Source organism: Lytechinus variegatus, chromosome 1, assembly GCF_018143015.1.
Source record: "Lytechinus variegatus isolate NC3 chromosome 1, Lvar_3.0, whole genome shotgun sequence".
Lineage (NCBI taxonomy): Eukaryota > Metazoa > Echinodermata > Echinoidea > Temnopleuroida > Toxopneustidae > Lytechinus > Lytechinus variegatus.
In genome coordinates, this window is record NC_054740.1 from 16031079 (window position 1) to 16052743 (window position 21665).

General features: G+C 35.0%; 1 protein-coding gene across 1 annotated transcript; it reads left to right on the top strand.

Moving 5' to 3' along the window:
• The first annotated feature begins 4517 nt into the window (after window positions 1–4517).
• Window positions 4518–21647, top strand: LOC121407228 (protein phosphatase methylesterase 1-like). Its single transcript, XM_041598199.1, has 13 exons — window positions 4518–4625; window positions 11913–12021; window positions 12642–12734; window positions 13481–13590; window positions 14159–14316; window positions 14832–14922; window positions 15335–15400; window positions 17117–17258; window positions 17537–17597; window positions 19196–19261; window positions 20076–20185; window positions 20710–20777; window positions 21264–21647. Exons 1-13 carry the CDS (start codon window positions 4546–4548, stop codon window positions 21280–21282), a joined length of 1173 nt encoding a protein of 390 aa, XP_041454133.1. The 5' UTR covers window positions 4518–4545; the 3' UTR covers window positions 21283–21647.
• The last annotated feature ends 18 nt before the right edge of the window (window positions 21648–21665 follow it).

Genomic DNA, 21665 nt, shown 5'->3' on the forward strand with positions numbered 1-21665 from the left:
TATTTTTCTTTGTGGTCGAAAAATCTTGGTAGGGCTTGAGCGAAGAAGAGAAAAAGGGAGGGAAAGAAGTAGAGAAAAAGTGGAAAGACAGAGCGAATGAAACAGTGGAATGGGGGAGAAAGGAAAAAGAAGGGGAAAAAGAAAAAAAAACAGAAAAAAGCGAAAGAGGGAAAGAGAGTAACGGTCCTACTTTAGGCCTTTTGAGATAACCTAATCGTGTTTTTGAGAATGAAATTATGATTTTCTTAAACTTTGGTCTGCAGGACTATCCCCACAACATATTTATCTTGGTGCCCCCTACAAAAGTTCAAGGCCCCCAGTGCACCCAAAGCTGAATAAACCCAGCTACTTCATGCACTGATGAGATCGAGTCAATGGATTGCATCATTTCCAAGAGGTTCTCAATAACATTCCTGAGATGATGAAAAGGATGTTGGTGGCGATGGTGATAATGATGAACATTGGTGATGACGGTGACGATGGTGGTGATGATGATATTGGTGATCATGATGATGATGCTGATGCTGATGATTATGATGGCGATTATACTGGTGATACGATGACAATAATGATGGATGATGTTGTGATGATGGTGGCGATGATGGTGATGAAAATTATGGTGATAATAATGATGGCGATGATAGTGGTGATGGCGATGATTATGATGATGGATGAGAATGATGTTGGTGGTGATGATGATGATGGTGGTGGTGATGGCAATGATTGTGGCGATCGTGATGGTGGCGATGATAGAGATGATGTTGGTGGTGAACTGGTGATGATGTTCCATTCCTCCTCTACATCCCCTCATCTCCATCGCCTCCTCATCTCTGCTCTCAGCTTCATCTCTCATCGTCATCCCCTCCATCCTTTCCCTCATAATTTCAATCCCTCCTCTCATCATCTATTCCTCTCATCTCCATCCTTCCTTTCATCTCCATGCCTCCTCTCATCATCTCTATCCCTCTCATCCCCATCCCTCCTCTCATCATCTCCATCCTTCTCATCTCCAACCCACTTTTCATTACCATCCTTTTCACATCACCGTCTCCATCCCTCCAATTTCAACTTCATCTCTCCCAAAATGTCCACCTGATCACCACAGCACTTAACAGTGAAATGTTCAGCAGAAAAAAATACATGGGAGTAATAGAACCCAATATTCACAATACTTTTTAGTAGACTCTTTATTTTCTATATAACAATGTGATAAACTTGATCACAACTAAAATTACTAAGTAACACATAATTTTCTGTTATATCTTACAAAACATGGTCTTGTTATGCTGTTGAAAAAAAAACATACATAAAGAAAATCAAATAGTGCACCATTCCTGGTATATCTGTTTACTATTTATATATTCACAAATTCATGTGTGCCCAGTCATACTTTTGCCTCTTAGTATAAAAAGCAATTGCCAGTCCAACTTCAGACAAATAATTCCTGCTATACTTCCTTAAAGCCTGCTATATTTGTATACTATTTGTACATATTCACATATTCATGTATGCCCATACTATATTTGTTGATTTGTAACTCTGATTGAGAACAATATCATCTGCTTTGGGTGCGAATGTAACAATATAGACAATCTTAAAACTACAATAGTAACCATACAAATTAACATGTAATAATTAATTGCCCCTTTTGGTTTAAGAATATACATTTCAAAATTTATTGCATATATATTTGATTACCATGACAACTAACTTAACCCTAACTTACGTAGAGGGCTCTTTCAAGGTTAAGTCCACCAAAGAAAAATGCTAACTTGAATACATAGAGAAAATCAAACTAGTATAGTGCTAAAAATTTCATCAAAATCGGATTTAAAATAAGAAACTTATGACATTTTAAATTTTCGCTTATTTTTCACAAAACAGTGATATGCACAAATAGGTAAGTCGATGATGCCCATCACTCACTATTTTTTTTTATTGTTTGAATAATAAATATTTCATTTTTTAAATAGATTTGATTTGACAATAAGGACTAACTTGACTGAACCATATTAGCGTTAAACAATGATAATTTCACATGTTCAGGGAGAAATTAATTGTTGTATCACTTGACAATGAGGAGAAAATTAGAATATTTCATATAATAAAATACAAAAGAAATAGTGAGTGGATAATGTCATAGTCTCCTCATTTGCATACCAGCCAGGATTTGCAGATAACTGTTTTGTGAAATTAAGCGAAACTTTAAAATGTCAAGACTTTCTAATTTTACATCCGACTTTGATGAAATTTTCAGTGTTATGCTTGTTGGATTTCTCTCTTTTTATTCAAATCAACTTTTTGTTAGAGTGGACTTGTCCTTTCAGCACTTCCTTACAATTTTGTTTTATAAATAAAAACAAGCTAAGTACGGTTTGAAATCCATGTTGTCTCAACTAAGTCAAACAGCTGGAAAGATGAAATGAAGTATGAAATGAATTATTGACAAAATTATTGTAATTTCAAATATTTGAAGATCTGCAGTCTGCACCTCTTAATAAAAGAAATTAGACCATTTTCAATCTTCACCTTGTCTTGAACAATTTAGAAGCAAATACAATTTTAATATATCACAGTTACGTTAATTTGCTAAACACACTAGATGTCTAGAACCATACCTGGTATCTTCTGGAAGATTTACAAAACATAAAGGATCCACATAAATTTCGCATTACCATACCCAAAAATTAATTTGAAATGTTACAACTTCTTCGAAACCTATAAGTAAATTTTTTGTTCAATTCAAACAATGTATAAAGAAAAAAAAGAAAATTCATTATTCAATTCAATTGTCCTTTCTTTCTTTTAAAGAATTTGACAATACAAAAAAATTAAATTTCACTTTGATATGCCTGCATGAAGTGCGCAAAAAATTGATTTATTGTATCTATAAAGCTGTTTTACCTCATCGATCAGGGGACTGCCGCTCTGATGCCCAAGTCATTGGAACTCGGTAATATTTCTGCTTGTGAAAGAAATGGAAAGGCCTTCGCTTGTCGAGTATGAAACCTCTTCTCCTCATCCCTGGTACAGCCCAAGTGCTTGTATCCTCCAGAAGACCCACTGTTACCAATGGATGTTGCATTAAAAAAGCTGCGACAGTAATCGATAATGAAAAGCAAGTTCTTAGATTTTGATAAAAAGTTAAGTTTTTCAATTTCGGCAGAATACATTTCATTTTTCAATAAACTATTCAAGTTTGATAATTATAAATACCCAATCTATTGCCAGTTGTTAACCCCCCTCCCCCCCCCCCACTGCCCTTCAAAACTTCGAAAACAATAAACAAAAAATTAAAGTTATTCAAGAACAAAAATAAACAATGACACTTTCCTACAAAAAAACTTCATTACTAGTTACATGTACATATGTAGACCAAAAGCTTCAGTCTCTGTATTTTGGTTGTTCCGCTGAACTACGTTGGCTCACATGGGGATTGTAGTAAAATGTCAGAAATTGTTGAATAAATCCCCAGAAACGACGGTTATTCCTGTCTAGTAGTATGCCGGCTACTGAGACATTTTCAAATCTATTTCCTTTTAGTTTATAGTGACATAAAAAACAAAATTTTAATATGTGGAAGAAGCGTAAAAATACAAAAATAGCACACTCTCGCCACTGGAAAATGAGCAATATGTCTAGAGACGGAAAATTAACCAAAATAAGTAAGTTGACCTCGCATAGCATAGCTAGTTGAGCTGACTGCCTCACTCAATCACAGCACAGCCGGTCGCCCAGATGGCTGGCCGGCCGGCGAGGCGAAGCACCGCATCGGTGTCCTTTCCAGGTGAACTATCTCAAAAAGTTTGCATTAAGTATCAGTTTTGTGAAATGCAATAACTTTAAATAAGTACAGGAAATGTGAAAACGGAATATGAAAATACAAAATAGCACACACTCACTATCAAAATATGTAAAGTGACGGAAAAATCAACTCAAATTTGCAAGTTGTAAGTTGAATGAACACGGCTCGCCGGCGGTATCGGATTATTCTCGTTGCAAGGGAACTCGCTTTATTTTCTTTCAAAATAGCTCAAAATGCACTGAAATGTCAAGTTTTCTGTCGAGAATGTATTTAAGAAACATGGATGATGCGGGAAAATACTTTTGAAGTAAAGTTTGAAATTTTATTTCATGAAATTTTGAAGAATTCTTCAAGTGGTCGAGTTGTCCGATTCAGAGCCAACCCTGGACAACTCGACCGGGACGAGTTGTCCAGGGCAGCGGGTCGGGCTGTCCAGGGTCGGGCTGTCCGGTGGTCGGGCTGTCCCGGACCCGCTCAGCTGCATGCAAGTACGGTATGTTCTGCGGATAACTTCGGTGCGGACTTTGGATCGCGCGCCCAGCTGATAATGTAAACAAACGTAGACGTAGACTCTTCACTAGTCGCTTTTTGGCTACTTTTCCGGAAAATGCCTTCGCCAGGGTGTAAAACGGAAACGCGCGCGCCGGCCAGCAGGTACTCATTTGTAGTTGCCCCGCGCCCACACTGCCGCAGTGCCAGTAGGTAGCATCAGTCATAGAGCTATAATTATTCGGAGTATAATGGCGTTGAACAAGCAAGTTCTGCTAAAGAATACTAGTAGATTACCACCAATGCCTCCGAGAGGTGTGCCAGGAGGAAGGTACGTGATATGAGGCTCATTTGAAGTGGATAAATGTCAGGAATCAAGATCTTTGTATTTTTGGTTATTTTTTTTGTGGAGTGACCCATATATTCAAATCAGTGTTAGTACGGTATGGTAGTGGATCGTATTACCGAACACTTTTCATGAATTTGATCATATCAAACACATTATTCCAATGAAATTCACCAAACTTTCACCATAAATACACAAATACCTACAAAATATAAACATGCAGAAATTTTGCCGAAATTGTTTTTTATTTTTACGACATCAGCTTCCAATCGGACCCCTCTTCGCAAGTGAAATATTTTGGTCACTTGAAAAGGTATCGTATTACCGAACGTGTGTTTTCTATGGGAAAAGTTGGGAAAACAACAAAGTCACTGATGAGCTATTTTGACCATATTTTATTGTTTTGAGGATATAAAGACTCGAAATTGTGTTTTTGATAATTTTTCATCATTTTTCTATTTAAGTTCCCTTTGGGAGTAAGTTGCAAAGGTTTGAGCGTATTTGATTATTTTCTGACACATATGATGCGCGCGTTCGGTAATACAAGGCCGGTCGGTAATACAATCACTCACTATACTATACCGTACCCGGTATACCCAGTTGTTGTGTGTCCGGACAGGTCGTGTGTCCGGACGATCAATTTTAGAAAGTCATTTGGAAAAATTCACAAATGAAGTTTCACCAATTTTTAGTACAAAATGTTAGGAAATATTATAAAGAACAAAACAAAAGATGATTACATCTATTGAATTTATATTTTTTGTGTAATCCAAAGACAAAAAAGAAGGCTTCAATTTATATAAAGTGTCCGGACACCCGACCCCCAGTCTACTTTAATTTGCTCACTGCCAGAGTCAAGGGTTCATTTTCATGCCGCCGTGCACGGAAAATCGAGGCACGACGCATGCAACTCTCTTTATGAGCTAATTCTTCTACTTCTTTGGAGACTCCTGGGGCCCGTTTCTCAACACCGTCATAAGTCTAACTTCTTGACTAAATCGGAGATAGTGAGCTACTTGTCCGCTAACCGTTTCACGAAGCCCTCTTTACCAAGATCGGGTACAACAACCTCACTAAATATTTATGACACCTCCGAACCTGTCATAACTTCTTTCTTAATGACGTAGTGGCATCACGTGGGTAGACTATGACATGCAAAAGTGCCGAGAAATTTAAAAATTATAATCTTACGTAATCAATCATAGAGGTTGAAATTACATCCCAAAATAAGTGGGATAATGCATTCAATGATCATTGTAATACAAAGTAACTATGAAAACTGTTGGTACAACGCCACAAAACCATTCATTTTGAAATAGTAAAATAATTTAATCGATAAAAATTCTACCACGTCAGGCCATCCATAACTGGACTTGTATTTGTCGTTTTCAGACCCTATTGACATTTGGATAAATTCTAATCTCTAATTTATGCATAGAATTTGTCAAATCGTAAGATCGGTATCAAAGATTTATAAAAAAAAAATGTTAAACTATATTTCGATGATGGTTGGAATCGTAAAACATTGTATAATTATCATAATTTTACAAATAAAACCGTTATGGTTTACTTTCGTAAACTATTAAAATTGGATATCCCGGGGGTACCCATCTCAACGTCCACATGTGATTTTTTTAGCCATGAAATAAATTATTCATAATTCAATTTTTCAGCAATTGAATGCCCCAGTCTTCATGGTCTAAGTATGTATGATGCATAATTTACCTGTGCTATTATTTTTAAAAGATGTAATTCCCAATTCATCACAATATTTGCAATTTTGTCATAATTTTTCCCCAATTTTTCTTTTTGAAAATTATGCTATTTTGTGACTAAGGCTACGTCTCGTCTGCTCTTTTTACCGATAGTATCGATATCAAGGTATTTTAGTTAGGAAGCCTTTCGTGAAACAGGTTTAGTAAGATTGGAACTAACTCCGTGGTTTGTGGATAAAGATATGACTAACTTGTCCAGGTGTTGAGAAACGGGCCCCTGGAGTCCAGATAAATTCCATGCGATTGCACGGAATAAATAATTTCTACGAAATCTAAAATCTAATTAGTTCCATTTCACTTACCGATGGACAAGATTAAAAAAGTCCATTTGTTATTTTAGCTCTCTGTCATGTCTGTTCCTCATCTTTTTTTGCTCTTGACGTCGCTTCCTGTTGATGCTGCAACAACATCAATTTTTGGCCTAAAGAGGGTGCGCAATTTATCATTCAAAGACATGACAAGGGAAAGACTAGGCACCTTGACTATTTTAATCGACTATTAATCGGCACAAAGCACTACACAAAGTCCATGAAGTGTCCAATCTTTTCATTGTATAGACTTTGGTAGATACCAAGGGATACCTAGGGAAGTTTCTGAATGTAGGCATGTTATGCCTCTGTTAGGTTTTTCCTCCTCAAGATGGCTGGCTCACTTCCAGGAACAGGGCTTTCGTAGTCATATTCTATTGGCTCATTGTTTCAGCCTCTATCCAGGGCAGCTTCAAAACTGTGCACACTTGGGGCAGTGACAACTTCATTATTTAGGCTATTCCATGTCTTACGTATTCTAACATAAAAAGAATTCCTACATGTATATTTCTGGGTCTTTGTCCTTGGTCTGAACAATTTTTTACTGTGACCTCTGGTATGTTCACTATATTTTTCTTCAAGACTAAGTGTTGTACATTGATCATAGTGCTGTAGCTCGGTTCCTTCAACTCGGTCCGAACCCGGCTCGTAAATCTTATCAGAATCATAGCTCGACCCGGAGAGGCCCGGTAACCCGGTCCGGCTAAAATTGATTTATGTCCATGCAAAAGTACAATGTTTTGACCTACTTGACTCTTATCTGTGACCGACATCACCTTCTGACCTTGTTCTCAAAAGACGATACAAACCCCCAAAATATTTAATTCACTGTCTTTATCATCCAGTAGTAATGGAGAGAGGGGATGGAGACGATACAAGGCCAACTGGCAATCCCTCACATGCTTATCACCAGTGCAGCGGTCAACAGCAGAGTCTGTGCACCGCTAGTGATTTACTACGAAACATGTGCTTTGAAATGATTTTTTTTTTTGTGTGTAGGTGTGCGTGTGTGAAATCAAGAGGCAGATTACAAACCACATTGTTTATTATGTTATCATTCTGGTGACCCAATTTTCAAACAGGCTCTCACAGAGATTGTTTCTGTCTATCATAGGGCAGATTTTTTTCGGAGGGGTGGAGGTGGCAGAAAGAGTTAATTTCTGAGCGTATTTCATTCTTCATATTTGCATTGAAGCAATAGAATATTTTACCCAAACTATTTTTGTATATGAATTATTTTTATCTGTCTTATTCTAGCCTTCAGCTACCGGTAATAATATTTTTTATAAAATATTTTTTAATAAAAAAATGAATCAAACTACATTTTTATTTCATATTAAACTTTGACAATCGGTCCAACATCATCCTTCCCTCATATCATCCATTTAGTCATCTCACACATTTTTTGTTTTTTTACTCTTGTACACGTACTCCCCCCCTTCTCTCTCTGTCTCCCTCTAACGGCACCCTCCTCTTCTCGTCCGTCTCGTCCACCCTTTTTAATGTATCCTTTAATTGGGAATTAAATTGTTTTGCACCCAGCTGAGCTATTATTTTCGGATCACCAACTTTGTGGAAAATGTCAACACAACAGGGTTTTCTTTGGGGGAGGGGGGGGGGGGGGGCTTTTATGGTTAGCAAAAAAAACTGGTATAAAAGATATCTCAATAAACCCGACAGATTATTTTACTAAAAAAGAGAGAAATATTCTGCATTTCATCACGGTCATATCAAAAGGAAAACTTCTTGAGTTATGACCATGCCTAATGGGCCAACTGGCCTTTACTTGTAAACAAATTGGACATTCTCACCCAGTGAAACCATTACTCTCAGCCAATCACATGACCAGTCAGTTGATATCACATGGTAGGTCTGTGTGCATGTGCGCCGTTAGCCAGCTATAGGATATCATCTCGATCCCTCACACACAAGGCTCAGGAGGTCCGATCATGATGGGGAAAAAATGAAAATAAGGTAGGGATGGTTGGCCTTTGACCTGTCCATCACACTACATGTAGGTAGATGGATTGCTTGTTTCACAAATAGTTTCACAACTTTTATTGCGGTGATAATAAATAACACCTCAAATATTATCAAACAATCCGGGTTTATTTACCGAGTTCGAGGGATTCAAAGTGAAACCCGGCCCGTAAAGCTCCGAGCCGGTCAATGCCAACTCGGCAGGATTCAGCCCGGTAACCAATCCGAGCTACAGCACTAATTGATCATAAGTATTAAAGTGTTTATATGTTTCAATTATATTACCCATAACTCTTCGATATGCCAGAGTTGGGATCTTTAACTATTTAAGTCGTTGTGAATAGGAAAGCTTCCTTAATAACCAAGGTTAAAAGTCATTTAGGGTCAATGAATTGTGGCCATGTTGGGGGTATATTTTTGATTTCCATCATAACTTTGAAAGTTTATGGATCTCGTTCATGAAACTTGGACATAATTAAGAATAATCAAGTATCACTGAACGTCCTTTGTGAGTTTCAGGTCACATGACCAAGGTCAAAGGTCATTAGGGTCAATGAACTAAGATTGTGGTGGGGAATCAGTTAATTGCCATCATCACTGTGAGAGTTTATAGATCTAGTGAATGAAACTTGAATATAAGAGCAATCAAGCATCAGCAAATATCCTGTGTAAGTTTCAGGCCACATGACTAAGGTCAGAGGTCATTTATGGTCAACAAACTTTGGCCATTTTGGAGGTATTTGCTGTATTGCCATCATAACTTTAAAAGTTGAAGATCTATAAACAATAAAAAAAGTAAGTCCCCCCTAAATCAAATTGCTGTAACTTTTGAACGGAATTATTTTGAGATATGATATTTCATAGGTATTTTTCTACACATTAAGCAACTCCTGGTGAAAAATGAGATTGATCGGTTGAGTCACGCATGAGTAATTAAAGATTGAATTAAAAGTAACAATTTTTTTTTAAAGTCACAAGAGTCGTTCTTCAGATTGTGCAAATACAATGTTGGGCAAAAGTTGATTTTAGGTGAATTTTATGGCGTTATGCTGTTTTACTATCCATCATTTAGCCACTCCAAATACAATTTTGATATCGTAATGTTCATGGTTGAGTGAGTACAATGTATTGCAGGGGGCCGTGGAAGCAGGGGGGGGGGGCTTCACCCCACCTTTTTTCCAAAAGCATGTGTAAAAATGACCATACGATTGTGATTTTTTGCATGGTCAGCTGACCCCCCTACTTTGAACTGTTCTGCGGCCCCTGTATTGTAACGTATCATCATAGGGGTTTATGGTAGTATCCTCTACAACTTGTTAGATCATGTTAAAATTTGAAGATGTTGGTTATATGCCCATCCCCCATTTCAAAATTCTGGATTCACCACTGATTTGTCCATAAATTTAACCAATCATGAGAAATTGTTAGGAAATAATACATTTATACAATTTAAAGAGTATTCATTCCTAAGTTTTTGAATGTGCTTGGTCAATCATGAAAATGTTTAAAGTTAGGAAAGTGTGTGGTGATTGAAATAATGTATAATAAAAATAGCAGCAATTAAAGTCACATTTGAAACCGAATTTGCCCCCAATATTCACTTTATTACCTTTTGAAATAAGTCTGTGACATTGAAAATACCAATTCTTTTTCTTTGATGCATGCTCACTCATCCATAGATAAACAAATCGATTTCTTTTTTGCACAGTATTCTGACCATAGGTTGATAAACATTACTGCCAAATGACATTGCTAAAGACAGCCTTGAAAAGTCATGAAAATGTCATGAACATAAGTTGAGAAAAGATCATTTTCAGTTACCAAAATGAAACGATACATGCCAATGATATTTGAAAATCTTATTTTTTTGTTTTCAATAAATGTCATCATTTTCTATCATTTTTATTGATAGAAATGTGTAAAAAATCCAATTATAGTAAATTTGGACTTGTGTTTATTCAACCGTGAAATTTAGTCAAAAGAGTTGTATCGTCTTTTAGAAAGTACTGTACCTTTTACAAGCCTTCTGACTATATTTTTCATGATGAGAATGTGGAAATAGTTCCAATAAAATGGAATCAAAGTAATGATATTTGGCTTGTGACTTGAAAAGTGACATTTTTGCCTTCTGACGGTGCTCACTGAAGAATGACGTAAAATATGTTTACTTAGAGGAAAGCTTATAAAATTACCTACACGCTCATGTAAAAATATATACTCGCATTGGTTTGGAAATTATTGATGTTTGTTCAAGGGGGGTGGGGGGACTTACTTTTTTTGTTGTGTATAGTTCATGAAACTAGAGATTAGAGTACTTTAAAGTGTCATTGAACATCCTACTTGAGATTTAGGTCACACAACCAAGGTCAAAGGTCATTTAGGGTCATGAACATAGTGTTATATTATCATATGAATTGTGTTTTCTTTTTGTAAATAACTATTCAATAGTTGTTTTTTTACAGTCAGCACTACTTCCACAGTATATTGAATGGCGTAATGCAGACGAGGCTGCAAGAGGCATTCCACTCGTTATGATCTCTGGTAGGCCCATGCACCTGACCCAAAACCTCTTGGGCCCCGTCTTACAAAGAGTTACGACTTATCCAATCAACCTAACTTTTGAAAGCCAGCAACGTCATCATTCAAAATACATGTTTGTTTAAAATATTTTCTAGATATGATGTACAGTGCGTATCAATCATACTTTCATTGTTTTATTGACAATTCAGATGCTTCTTTTTGTTTTCAAAGGACATTTTGCAAATTTCCTAAAGAAAAAATTATGTCATTGATGGATTTCCATAAGACGGGCCCTAGTCATACCTCTAAAATAACTTGTATGTTTCAATTATATCTCCTCGCGCACGGCGATATGCTAATGTGGGAAGTTTAAGCTGAATTAATCTTTGTTCATATGGAAGGTTCTTCTATGATTTCTCATGGGCAGGGTGGTTGCAGTGAACAAGTGTTATAGACCCATGTTGTTTAAGTGCCATGGGTGCTAATATTTATACTTGACTTTAAGAGGCAACCCAGATACCAGTTCTTGCCCATTTAGTGACCTGATTTTTGCTCAGTTTCAACTATATTTAAACAATGTAACAATATCTAATTAATCAGTCCCGTGCTGCATTAATAACTGTTCAAAGCCTTTTCATCTTGACCAATACTTGATACACATCAATCTCTTCTCATTGTGATTTATTTAGGCCCTCGGGTGGTAAGCCTCATGGAATTGGAAGGAAACGAGACTTCACTCCCTTGCCATGGAGCAATTACTTTGACAGCTGTGAAGATGTTGTACTCAATGACAATGATATATCCTTGACAAAAATAATTGTCAGAAAACCAGTTGGAAGAAGTTGTTCATGTTTTGTTATGGGGTCTGTTGGTGGAGTGAGTGGGGATATACAATACAGTTTAGAGAAATACAGTAGCGAGCCAAACCCACTTTACAAATGAAAGAGGCAATTGATGGTTTAATTTGCAGATAGTTTTGTCAAATATACAGACACATTTTACTAATGAATCTGCTTAAAATGAGAGTTTTAAAATTTTATTTAGCAGACTATATTTTCTCCCTCAGTTCTACACTTTGTTTAAGGTAAAAAAAAAAAGAAGAGAAATTGCCTCCTTGAATAATTTCATTTCACACCAGCCTTATGCCTATGGATAAAAAATACATTTTTTTTAATTTATCATTTTTTTCAATTCCTCACCACTTGCACCTTTTTTCCTTCCTTTAAAGGATTGGCAGGTGTGTAGGTTAGATATTTAATTGTACTGTTTTATTTGCTCAGGGAATCTGGAATAGTTACCTCAGTCAGATCATAGAGTCAGTATCCAAACCTCTATTCTAGTTGATATGAAAATGTAATTCAAAGTAAGTAAAATGATAGTAATGAAATGAGATTATGATCCTTGACTATCTTCTGCACAGTTTTAGAGTTTACAAGAAAGGTAATGAAGGTCCAGTGGTCTTCTTTCTTCATGGTGGAGGACATTCAGCTCTTTCATGGGCTTTGCTTGCAGTAAGTTGGCAACTTCGCATAACATAAATCAATATAGGAATAGTTACATGTACCTGGAAACTGTATCAAAGGCTGGAGGATAGGAGTTGGTGGGAGACCCGCTTTACTTGTCTTCTCTCAATCTCTTTTTACCTTTTTGTTGATTTAAAACTTCTGTCCTCCAAGGTATATTAAAAAAGAAAGATTTAGGATTACATTGTGTTGTATTCTCTGAAAAATATAAACTAGTTATGCACAATGCATATAAAGATAATTTGTACCAAAGCAATGATGTCAGTTGCCATCGTGTCATAGTGGCCTGGTTATAAACAAAGGAACCCGCCGAATGAAAGCTTGTGTTTCTCATCGGAGAAAATGGCTGCTATCCGAATTTGATCACTTGCAACCTATTTTTCAGACGAGTCAAAGTGTACAGACGATCGTCAGCTGCGACTCTGTTTAGAACCAGCCCGCCATGACACCATGGCTACTGACGTCACACTTCGGTACTCTATTGGACAATGTTGCATTTTGTTTTCCTACAATAATGTGATATGATGCAAAATATAAACATTGATTCATTGTAAATCCATTTTGAGTTTTAATGCTTAATAATTTTCAAAATTTTATATAGTCTAGTACTTACTAAGTAGTATGTAAAATTATTCCATGTAAATTTTTTTTCAATTATGATTTATTTTTCCCCCAACTGTTTTGACAAAAATTCTACTCAGTTATTTTCCATTGTTGATTAATTGTAACCATAGCAACAGTTGACTGGTATGGTGAATTGTAGAGTAGTTGCTATGGATATGAGAGGTCATGGAGATACCCATACATCCCATTGTGAGGACCTTTCTGCCGATACTCTGGCCAGGTGAGCTATCATTTAACTAGGTATTGAGGGGGGCGGTGGCTAATTGAATATTCTAGTCTTATTGACATTTTACATTTGAAAAAAAAACAACTTTGCTACACTATTTGTCTTATTCCTTCTGCATTTTTCTCCTGGATACATCAGTGTATGCATGTATTTTTTTTTGGGGGGGGGTATTGGAAAAAGACTGCATGTAGCTTCAGACATTGATATATAATAAAACCCTAAAAAGTGGATGTTTATTTCAGGAATGACATTGTAAATTTGAGGCTATGTTTACTCCAAATATAAAAAAGAAGAAATTATTAACCACAAAGCAAAAGAATAGGATATAGTCAATAGGTAGACAAGTGTGAAAGAAAACATTAGATATACCCATAATATACATTTCACATTTTAAATGGTGAATGAGATAGATATCCCTATTCAGATTTAAACAGTTTGATTGTGATTTGCTTTATAAGAAGTATCAATATAATACACCTTTCCCAATGGACTTGGCCCACATAGGGATCAATGGGATATGTATTTTCTTATAACTTTATTGTAAATTTTGTTTGATTCTCAGTGATATTGGTGCTGTAATAGGTAAGATGTATCCAAACAATGACTGCCCTCCAATCATCTTAGTAGGGCATAGTATGGGCGGAGCCATCGCTATTCATACAGCTGTCAAGTTTCTTGTTCCATCTCTACTTGGCCTTGTGGTCATTGATGTTGTAGAAGGTAAATATTCATTGAAGATTTGATCACTGCAAAACCATTGTTTCAAAATACTGTTAAACTTGCCTTAACCAAAAAAGATAAAGCAATTTTCAGATCATGTTCCTTTTAATATATGGCCCAAAGAGAATTTATTTTTGCAACTAAACTTGTAAATATATGTTTATTATCATCAAACAATAACTTCTGTGGGAGCCATCCCACAATCAACTTAAAATGTATGAAGAATTAAAAAAAAGGGATTTGCCTATCATTGCACACACATATTACCTTGTGAATACATATTTAAATAGCAAAGAAATAATTATCATATCCCTCATCTGTTTACAAAACTGCCTTTGAAAAAGAATGAATAGCTTGTTCAGGAACATCTCTGATTTTCAATTTCTGAAAGTTAATCATTGTCTTTGTCTAGCTTCCAAGGTTGACATGTAGGCCTATTGATATTACATTAAAACCATGAATATTCACTTTTCCTTTTTATTGTAATGATATTTTGATATCTGATTATATTATAGGTACAGCAATGGATGCACTTCAGTCTATGCAAAGCTTCTTAAGAGGTAGACCAAAACAGTTCAAATCCCTGGAATATGCAATAGAATGGGCGTATGTACCTTATTTATTCCTATATTGACCTATTTATATATTTATTGAGTGTAAAATAAAACACTCTTTATGTTGATATGGTACTTAGTATCAATTTTGCGTACAATATTTGTGGGTGAACATAAGCAGAAACTTAAGAATTGGAGATAGGCCTTGTAAGGCACTCATTATTCTTGATTTGCTACTTCCTACCCAGGAGAGTAATAGGAGGTGGCACAGTGATAAATACTTAGTGTTAGTTATTCATTCTTGTGATAATCATAGTCTTGGTATTAATTATCCTCTTGAATGAATGTATGGCATATGGTCAATGAATGAATTGTTATTGGGATCATATTTGTGTAATAGTGTTTTATATTACATACTTCTTCCATCGTGATTGTTATATTTATTTCCCCATTTTTCATGACAGAGTTAAAACTGGTCAAATCAGAAATGTAGAATCAGCAAGAGTTTCTATGCTTGGGCAAGTTAAACCGTAAGTTCAGTTCAATCCTACATATATAAGAATGAAAGATATACAGTGCGTATCAAAAAAAAGTTTACACTTTGAAAAAGCCCTGGGAATTTAAAAATATACAACATGTGGGTAATTTTTGCACGTATAATCTTGGGTTTGGGTCTCATCTATCCAATGAAAGTAAAAGTTTTGTCAGAATGTTGCACTTGAGTGAGCACTGTCCATTTCTGTAAAGCTCACAGAAATCTGTTTGCGCAGAAATGCTCGTTTTCATGCTGTGTCAAGGGGAAAGGGCGAAATCAAACTTACCCTACGAAACATTTATCATACATTTCCCTTGCACTTTTAGTTAATTGAAATAAAACGGATACATTCCAGCATTTTGTAACAATTTTGCCACCCATAGTGAAATTTCAACTCTTATTAAGCACAACCTTTACCCTATTTGTGCCAGCTGGATATGAGGACATAACTGAATCTGAAGAAAAGTTTATATCAGACATCTCCAGCATTTTTTCACTAAGTTTTTATCATTGAAAGTGGGTTTACATTTCCTTTTTCGTTTAATACTTGTTTCTCCAAACTTTTCTCAATTTTAGCAATGATAAACATAATGAAAATCAAGCTTAAGCCATTCCATGTAAATCACATCTCTGTGTAAAGCAAATTTCGTCACGATGGGCTCGGTGTGTGGGGTAGGGCGAAATGCACTCTTCGAAGTGTTTTGGGCAAGGAAACAAGTCTAACAAAGTAGAAGATATCTTCATATAAATTTTACTAGCTAAATTCCATGTGTTCTTCATGATTACGGTCTACTTTTATTCGCATAACTATTTCAATGTTCTGCGCAAATCATTTTTCACTAACTTTTCAAAAGTTAGTGGTGCTCACTCAAGCGGAAATATTTTTTGACAGTTATATCGTTATTTGCTTTAATGGACGTGTACCAATGTTTAAATGTGGAAAAATCTTCAGGATATTACAAATGCATAACTTTACAGGATTTTTTCAAAGTGTAAACTTTTTTTTGATACGCACTGTAGAATAGCTTTGGAGACATTTATCTGAAGTAATAGAGTCTTCATTGTACACTGTCTAACAGTATTACAGGTCAGAAATGCATATGTGTCACAGCAATTGATAAATAATTTCAAATTTTCAATTCAATTAATCTGTACAAATGTGTCTAGGTATTGTATTATGCTAAGTGGATGTTACTAGAACAAAAATTGTAAAAATTGATTGGGTATCATTGAAAATAAACTAAAATAATGGAATTTTAAAGGCTTGCTGAGGAAGTTTCGTTATATTGTTAATACTTATGGTAAACGCTTATCTTATTCACTGGGTGACAACCATTAGTTATTACAATAAAAAGAAAATAACTATTCATTTCATAGCAATATTGAGTAGTAATCTCTAAAATTGTCTTTGAAACAATTTCTTTACAATTTTTATTACTCATTACTTCTATCATTCAAACATCAAGGATTTTTTTACACATCCTTGTTGCAGTGATGTGTCATAAAATTGATTTCAATTTCAAGTTACAGTCTACTGTAATAAGCTACTGGAATTCTGTCCATTGATTGGGCGAGAAGAACAGGAATTATTTTTTATTTGCAATTACAGTCAAGAATTGAAAGAAATGATCAGATCACAATAATTAATTTTACTATTAAACATGAAATAGAGGTGAGTCATCAAATAATTTGTTTTCTGATTCTTCAATAGGTGTTTACAATCACAAAAACCCACAGAAGTCAATACACCAGTGCCTAGCATGTCTATGGATGGTGTTATTACAGAAGAAGGAGAATCAAATGAGGCAGTGCCTCAGAGTTCAACACAAGCAGCTGCATCCTCATCAAGCCAGGTACAGGACACCATTAATTTCAATCCAGCAAAGACTTCATCCTCAGATAAACTGTCCATACAAGGTTTTTTTTAATGGAAGGTGTGGTATTCATGCTTTTCTAGGTCGTTTAGGGCCATTTTTTTTTTATTTTAGTCTCTTTTCTCTTTTTCTAAATGTATACCGGTAATCATTATTAAATGGCCAGAGAAGGTGAAGATTGACATATATAGGTAGATCAGTTTTATGTTTATTTGTTTGTCTGTTTTAAACTTATTAATTCTGTTTGTTGTTTTTAGGCAAGCCATACTCCATACACATGGAGGATAGACCTTGGTAAAACAGAACAGTATTGGGCAGGTTAGTATATGATTAACTTGTAACATGAAAGAAATGTGTTACAGTTAGATTGAATTGTAATCATAAGCAGAATATCTACATGTTAATTATAGCAGACATAAACAACCCTTCAATGACCTCATCCCAAAAAAGGCAAAAAAATCTCAGATATTTGATATTTTGAACAATAGTATTTACTTACACCTAAAAAAAAGGCAATAATGAGAGCCATCTCTGTGATTGCTTTCAGCCTATGCATCAGTTTGACACAGACAGGCAAATTCAATATATGCAAGCTGAACTAATGTATAAGGGGTTGGTTTCATGACATTTGTTCTGGCGATGGAAAATATGCATCTTATCTCAAACATAAACTCTAACCTCCAAAATCAAATAAACCCTAATCCTTATCTTTACATTATTCTGAACAAAAAAATCTAGTTCAATCCTAACTCTATTGCCCTCGGAGATAGTAAGAGTGGAGCAAGTGGTGTTTCATTATACAAAAACAAACAAAAAACTGAAAATTTGATCCAAATCGGACAAGGAATAACAAAGTTATGGCATTTTAAAGATATGCATTATTCCAGTGAAATAGTTCTAGCCATGTCTTCATGAATATTCAATTAGCAAACTGATGTCATATCTCCACTTGTTCTATTTTATTTTATTAAGTGATATTAGGTTATATTCGATTGCTTTTCCTTCAAGAACCAAAAATATTGGAATTACAACTGATTAAGTGCATTAGATATTCATTGATGCAACTTATTTCTTTATAAGGGAGACGTGTCATTCACACATGTATGAAAAGATTATGATTTCATGTAATAACTTAAAAAAGAAGAAAGTAGGGATGGGACATCATCAGCCCATCTAACGAATATTCATGACGATGTGCATATAACTGTTTTCACAATATATTGCTAAATTTTAAAATTCAATAACTTTGTTGTTTTAGCTATTTGTTTATCAGATTTTGATGAAACTTTCAGAGCATTCCCATAAGGCTGTCTTTGATCATGTGATACAGTTTATTTTATAATAATGTACATGCACTCCTGTCTTTATTTATTTCTCATATCTTGTAAGAATAAGACATTTTAAATTAATTGCTACCAAACAACAATGTATATTTACACCAGGGTCTTGTAACATAACATTTAGCGACCAATTGTACAGTTGATTTGTCTGCTTGTGCTTAATTTGCACATGATGACAAATGTAGATCAATAATTCGAATCAGTCATAAGATCAAGCACTGAGCTCTGTGATACAGGGCTCACATCATCTGTGGAGTGTCGTGGCCCAGTGGATTTGTCTCTGGACTTTGAAGCAGAGGGTTGTGGGTTTGAATCCAAGTCATGGCTTATGTTCCTGATCCACATTGACCTTGCACTCAATCCAGTTACGATGAATAGGTACCTGGTAGGATTTATTCCTTAAATGCTTTGGCGTCTGTAAGGCAGCTTTGCTACAGCCTGGGTAATAATATGATCAAGCGAAGTTGAATATATGCTCTATAAAAATTGACATATTATCATTATCATTATTATTATTGTGATGTGATTACCGATGATGATCCTCTTTGTCTTCCCTGCTGTTTGATTGGTTTATAGGTTGGTTCAGAGGAATGTCAAATCTCTTTCTTTCTTGTAATGTTCCAAAGATGCTCATATTAGCTGGTGAGTCGCACATGATTGTATTTTTCCTCTACCAGTTTTAAATTCTGTTAGCCAACGCTTAGCAGAGTTTAATTTCTTGACTATTCTGAAAGAAACATGAATGCTAAAGCTTATTTTCAAATTTTTTATGTATCCCTAAAGATTACTAAAAAGAGTTAAGACTGACTTTTTTTAAAATATAGTTGATTTAAAAAAGATCAAAGTCTAAGGGTGATTATGTTTTGATCAATCTCTGGCGATCACTTTCACTTTCTTCCTCCACCCTCCTATTTTTACTTTCAAACTTTTCATAAATTTTCTCTCCGTCCTTGGATAGTCTTTTTTTCTCTCTCTTGTAATTTGACCAAAATATTTCAATAATATGTGATTAGTATACATTTGTCATTTGGTTCTTCACAGAGGCAAGGGTGCTTAAATTGTCTCTTTTTTGATAAATTTTACCCTTTTTCAATGCTCTTTCGAATAAATTATGCTTGAAAAAAAATGCACCGGAAAAGGCAGCAAAAGTGGCTATAATTACATGAATTCATTTTATTCAGAATTGCATTGTTGGAAATTGGTTGTAAGTCAAAATTTATTGTAAGTTCCAGTAAAAGGGTGATTGTATTTTGCATTTTGCATTTTTATCGGCATTGTGCTGAGGTGAATACTAGGTAACCTTTGCAGGATTAATCCCTTGAATACAAAATTAAGCAACAGTTAAAGCTAAAGCTGAGGTAATAATAGTTACACTTTGTGTACTCTGGAAAAATTGCCGTATAAATCCAACCAATATTATTATTGTGACATAAAGAGATACTTTATTTTTTGCTAGGTGTCGACAGATTGGACAAAGACTTGACCATTGGTCAGATGCAAGGAAAGTTTCAGATGCAGGTTTTGCCTCAGTGTGGTCATGCAGTACATGAAGACCAACCACAAAAGGTAAATAACTACCCTTCATCCATAAATAATCTCTTGATGTGGTACGAAATAATACATATAAATTCCAGAGAGCTATATATTTGTGTGGAATATTAAAGAGTTAAGTTTAGAATGCGAAACAAATAGCTATGTGATTACGTGTGTAAATGCAGATGAAATTACTTTTCTCAAAGCTTATGTTCGTTGAGGAAAGATAGACTTAACCATAGGCCTACCTTGTCTTGTATTATCTGTAACAAGGTGAGATAAGAAGTCAATAAGTGCTCTTATGTGTTACATTAATATGCCCCATGTGTCTCTTCACATACTTCTACATATTGAGGCATCCAACAGGATATCTTCAAGATTATTTAGAAAGAACAAAGTTTTTTTTTAAGATAGACAAATTAGGTTCTTTGTAAAAGAACTTTGAAGTGATTTACTATTCATCTTTAGCCATTGGTGTAAAGCTTATAAAAAACATTTTTTTTTAAAATTATAATTCACAAGATAAGTGTATTTGATGTATTGTCTGTTTGTGATAGGTTGCTGATGCTCTTGCAACTTTTATAACAAGAAACAAGTTTGCAGAGGCTATTGGCGGCTTTGAACAGTGAGTATGATCCTCATTGATGTTTTTAAAACACTACCCCCTAAACACCATAATAATCAACAACAGCAGGTTAAAATGAAATGAACAGCACATTTTTTAAATTACTGTAAAATCTTTATTGAAGATGTCCAGCTTGTACAGAAGGAATGGTGATAATGAGTATTTTGGTGTAGTGAAGTAAAAGAAAACATCTTCCATGTATATTGTGTTAGATGATAGCAACCTTGGATACACAAAGCTTATACCATGGTTATTCGAGTGAAATACATTTTTATAGATCAAGATTCTTATGATATATTATGTATATTTTAGGGAGTATATTATGATTATAATGATAAAATGATTTATGAAGACCAAGTTTCAAAGCACTTTTATACAAAAATAAAACAAAAATTAGGATGTTTTACATATAATAATATATTATTAAAATGTATATTGTATTCATACCAAATAATATTATAATCTGAATTTCATGTATTCCACTAGACCTTTCCCCTGCTGTTGATGGGTCTTCTTGAAGATGGGTCACACTCACAAGAATAAATGATGTTATCTTGTTTTGAGCAAGAGGTGTTGTCATACTTTGAGAAGCATAGGATGCTGGCGTCCAAGATGAAGTGAATGCAAGTTTCTGGTATTTCCTGGACTAAACCTTGAGGGAGGACAGCATAAAGGAGTAACATGATAGCAAATATTGCTTACTAGTTGAAAAATGCTGGATAATGTGCAGTGAATGGAGAAACCAGCTGTATGTCTCAGGAATTAGGGAAGGATGGGGATGAAGAAGAAGGCTATCAGATTGAAGTAAAAGTTTATTCTACTCAAGATTATCTTTAATGATTATTGTATGGAAGCCACTAGAGCATTTCACCAACATTTTGTCTGTCA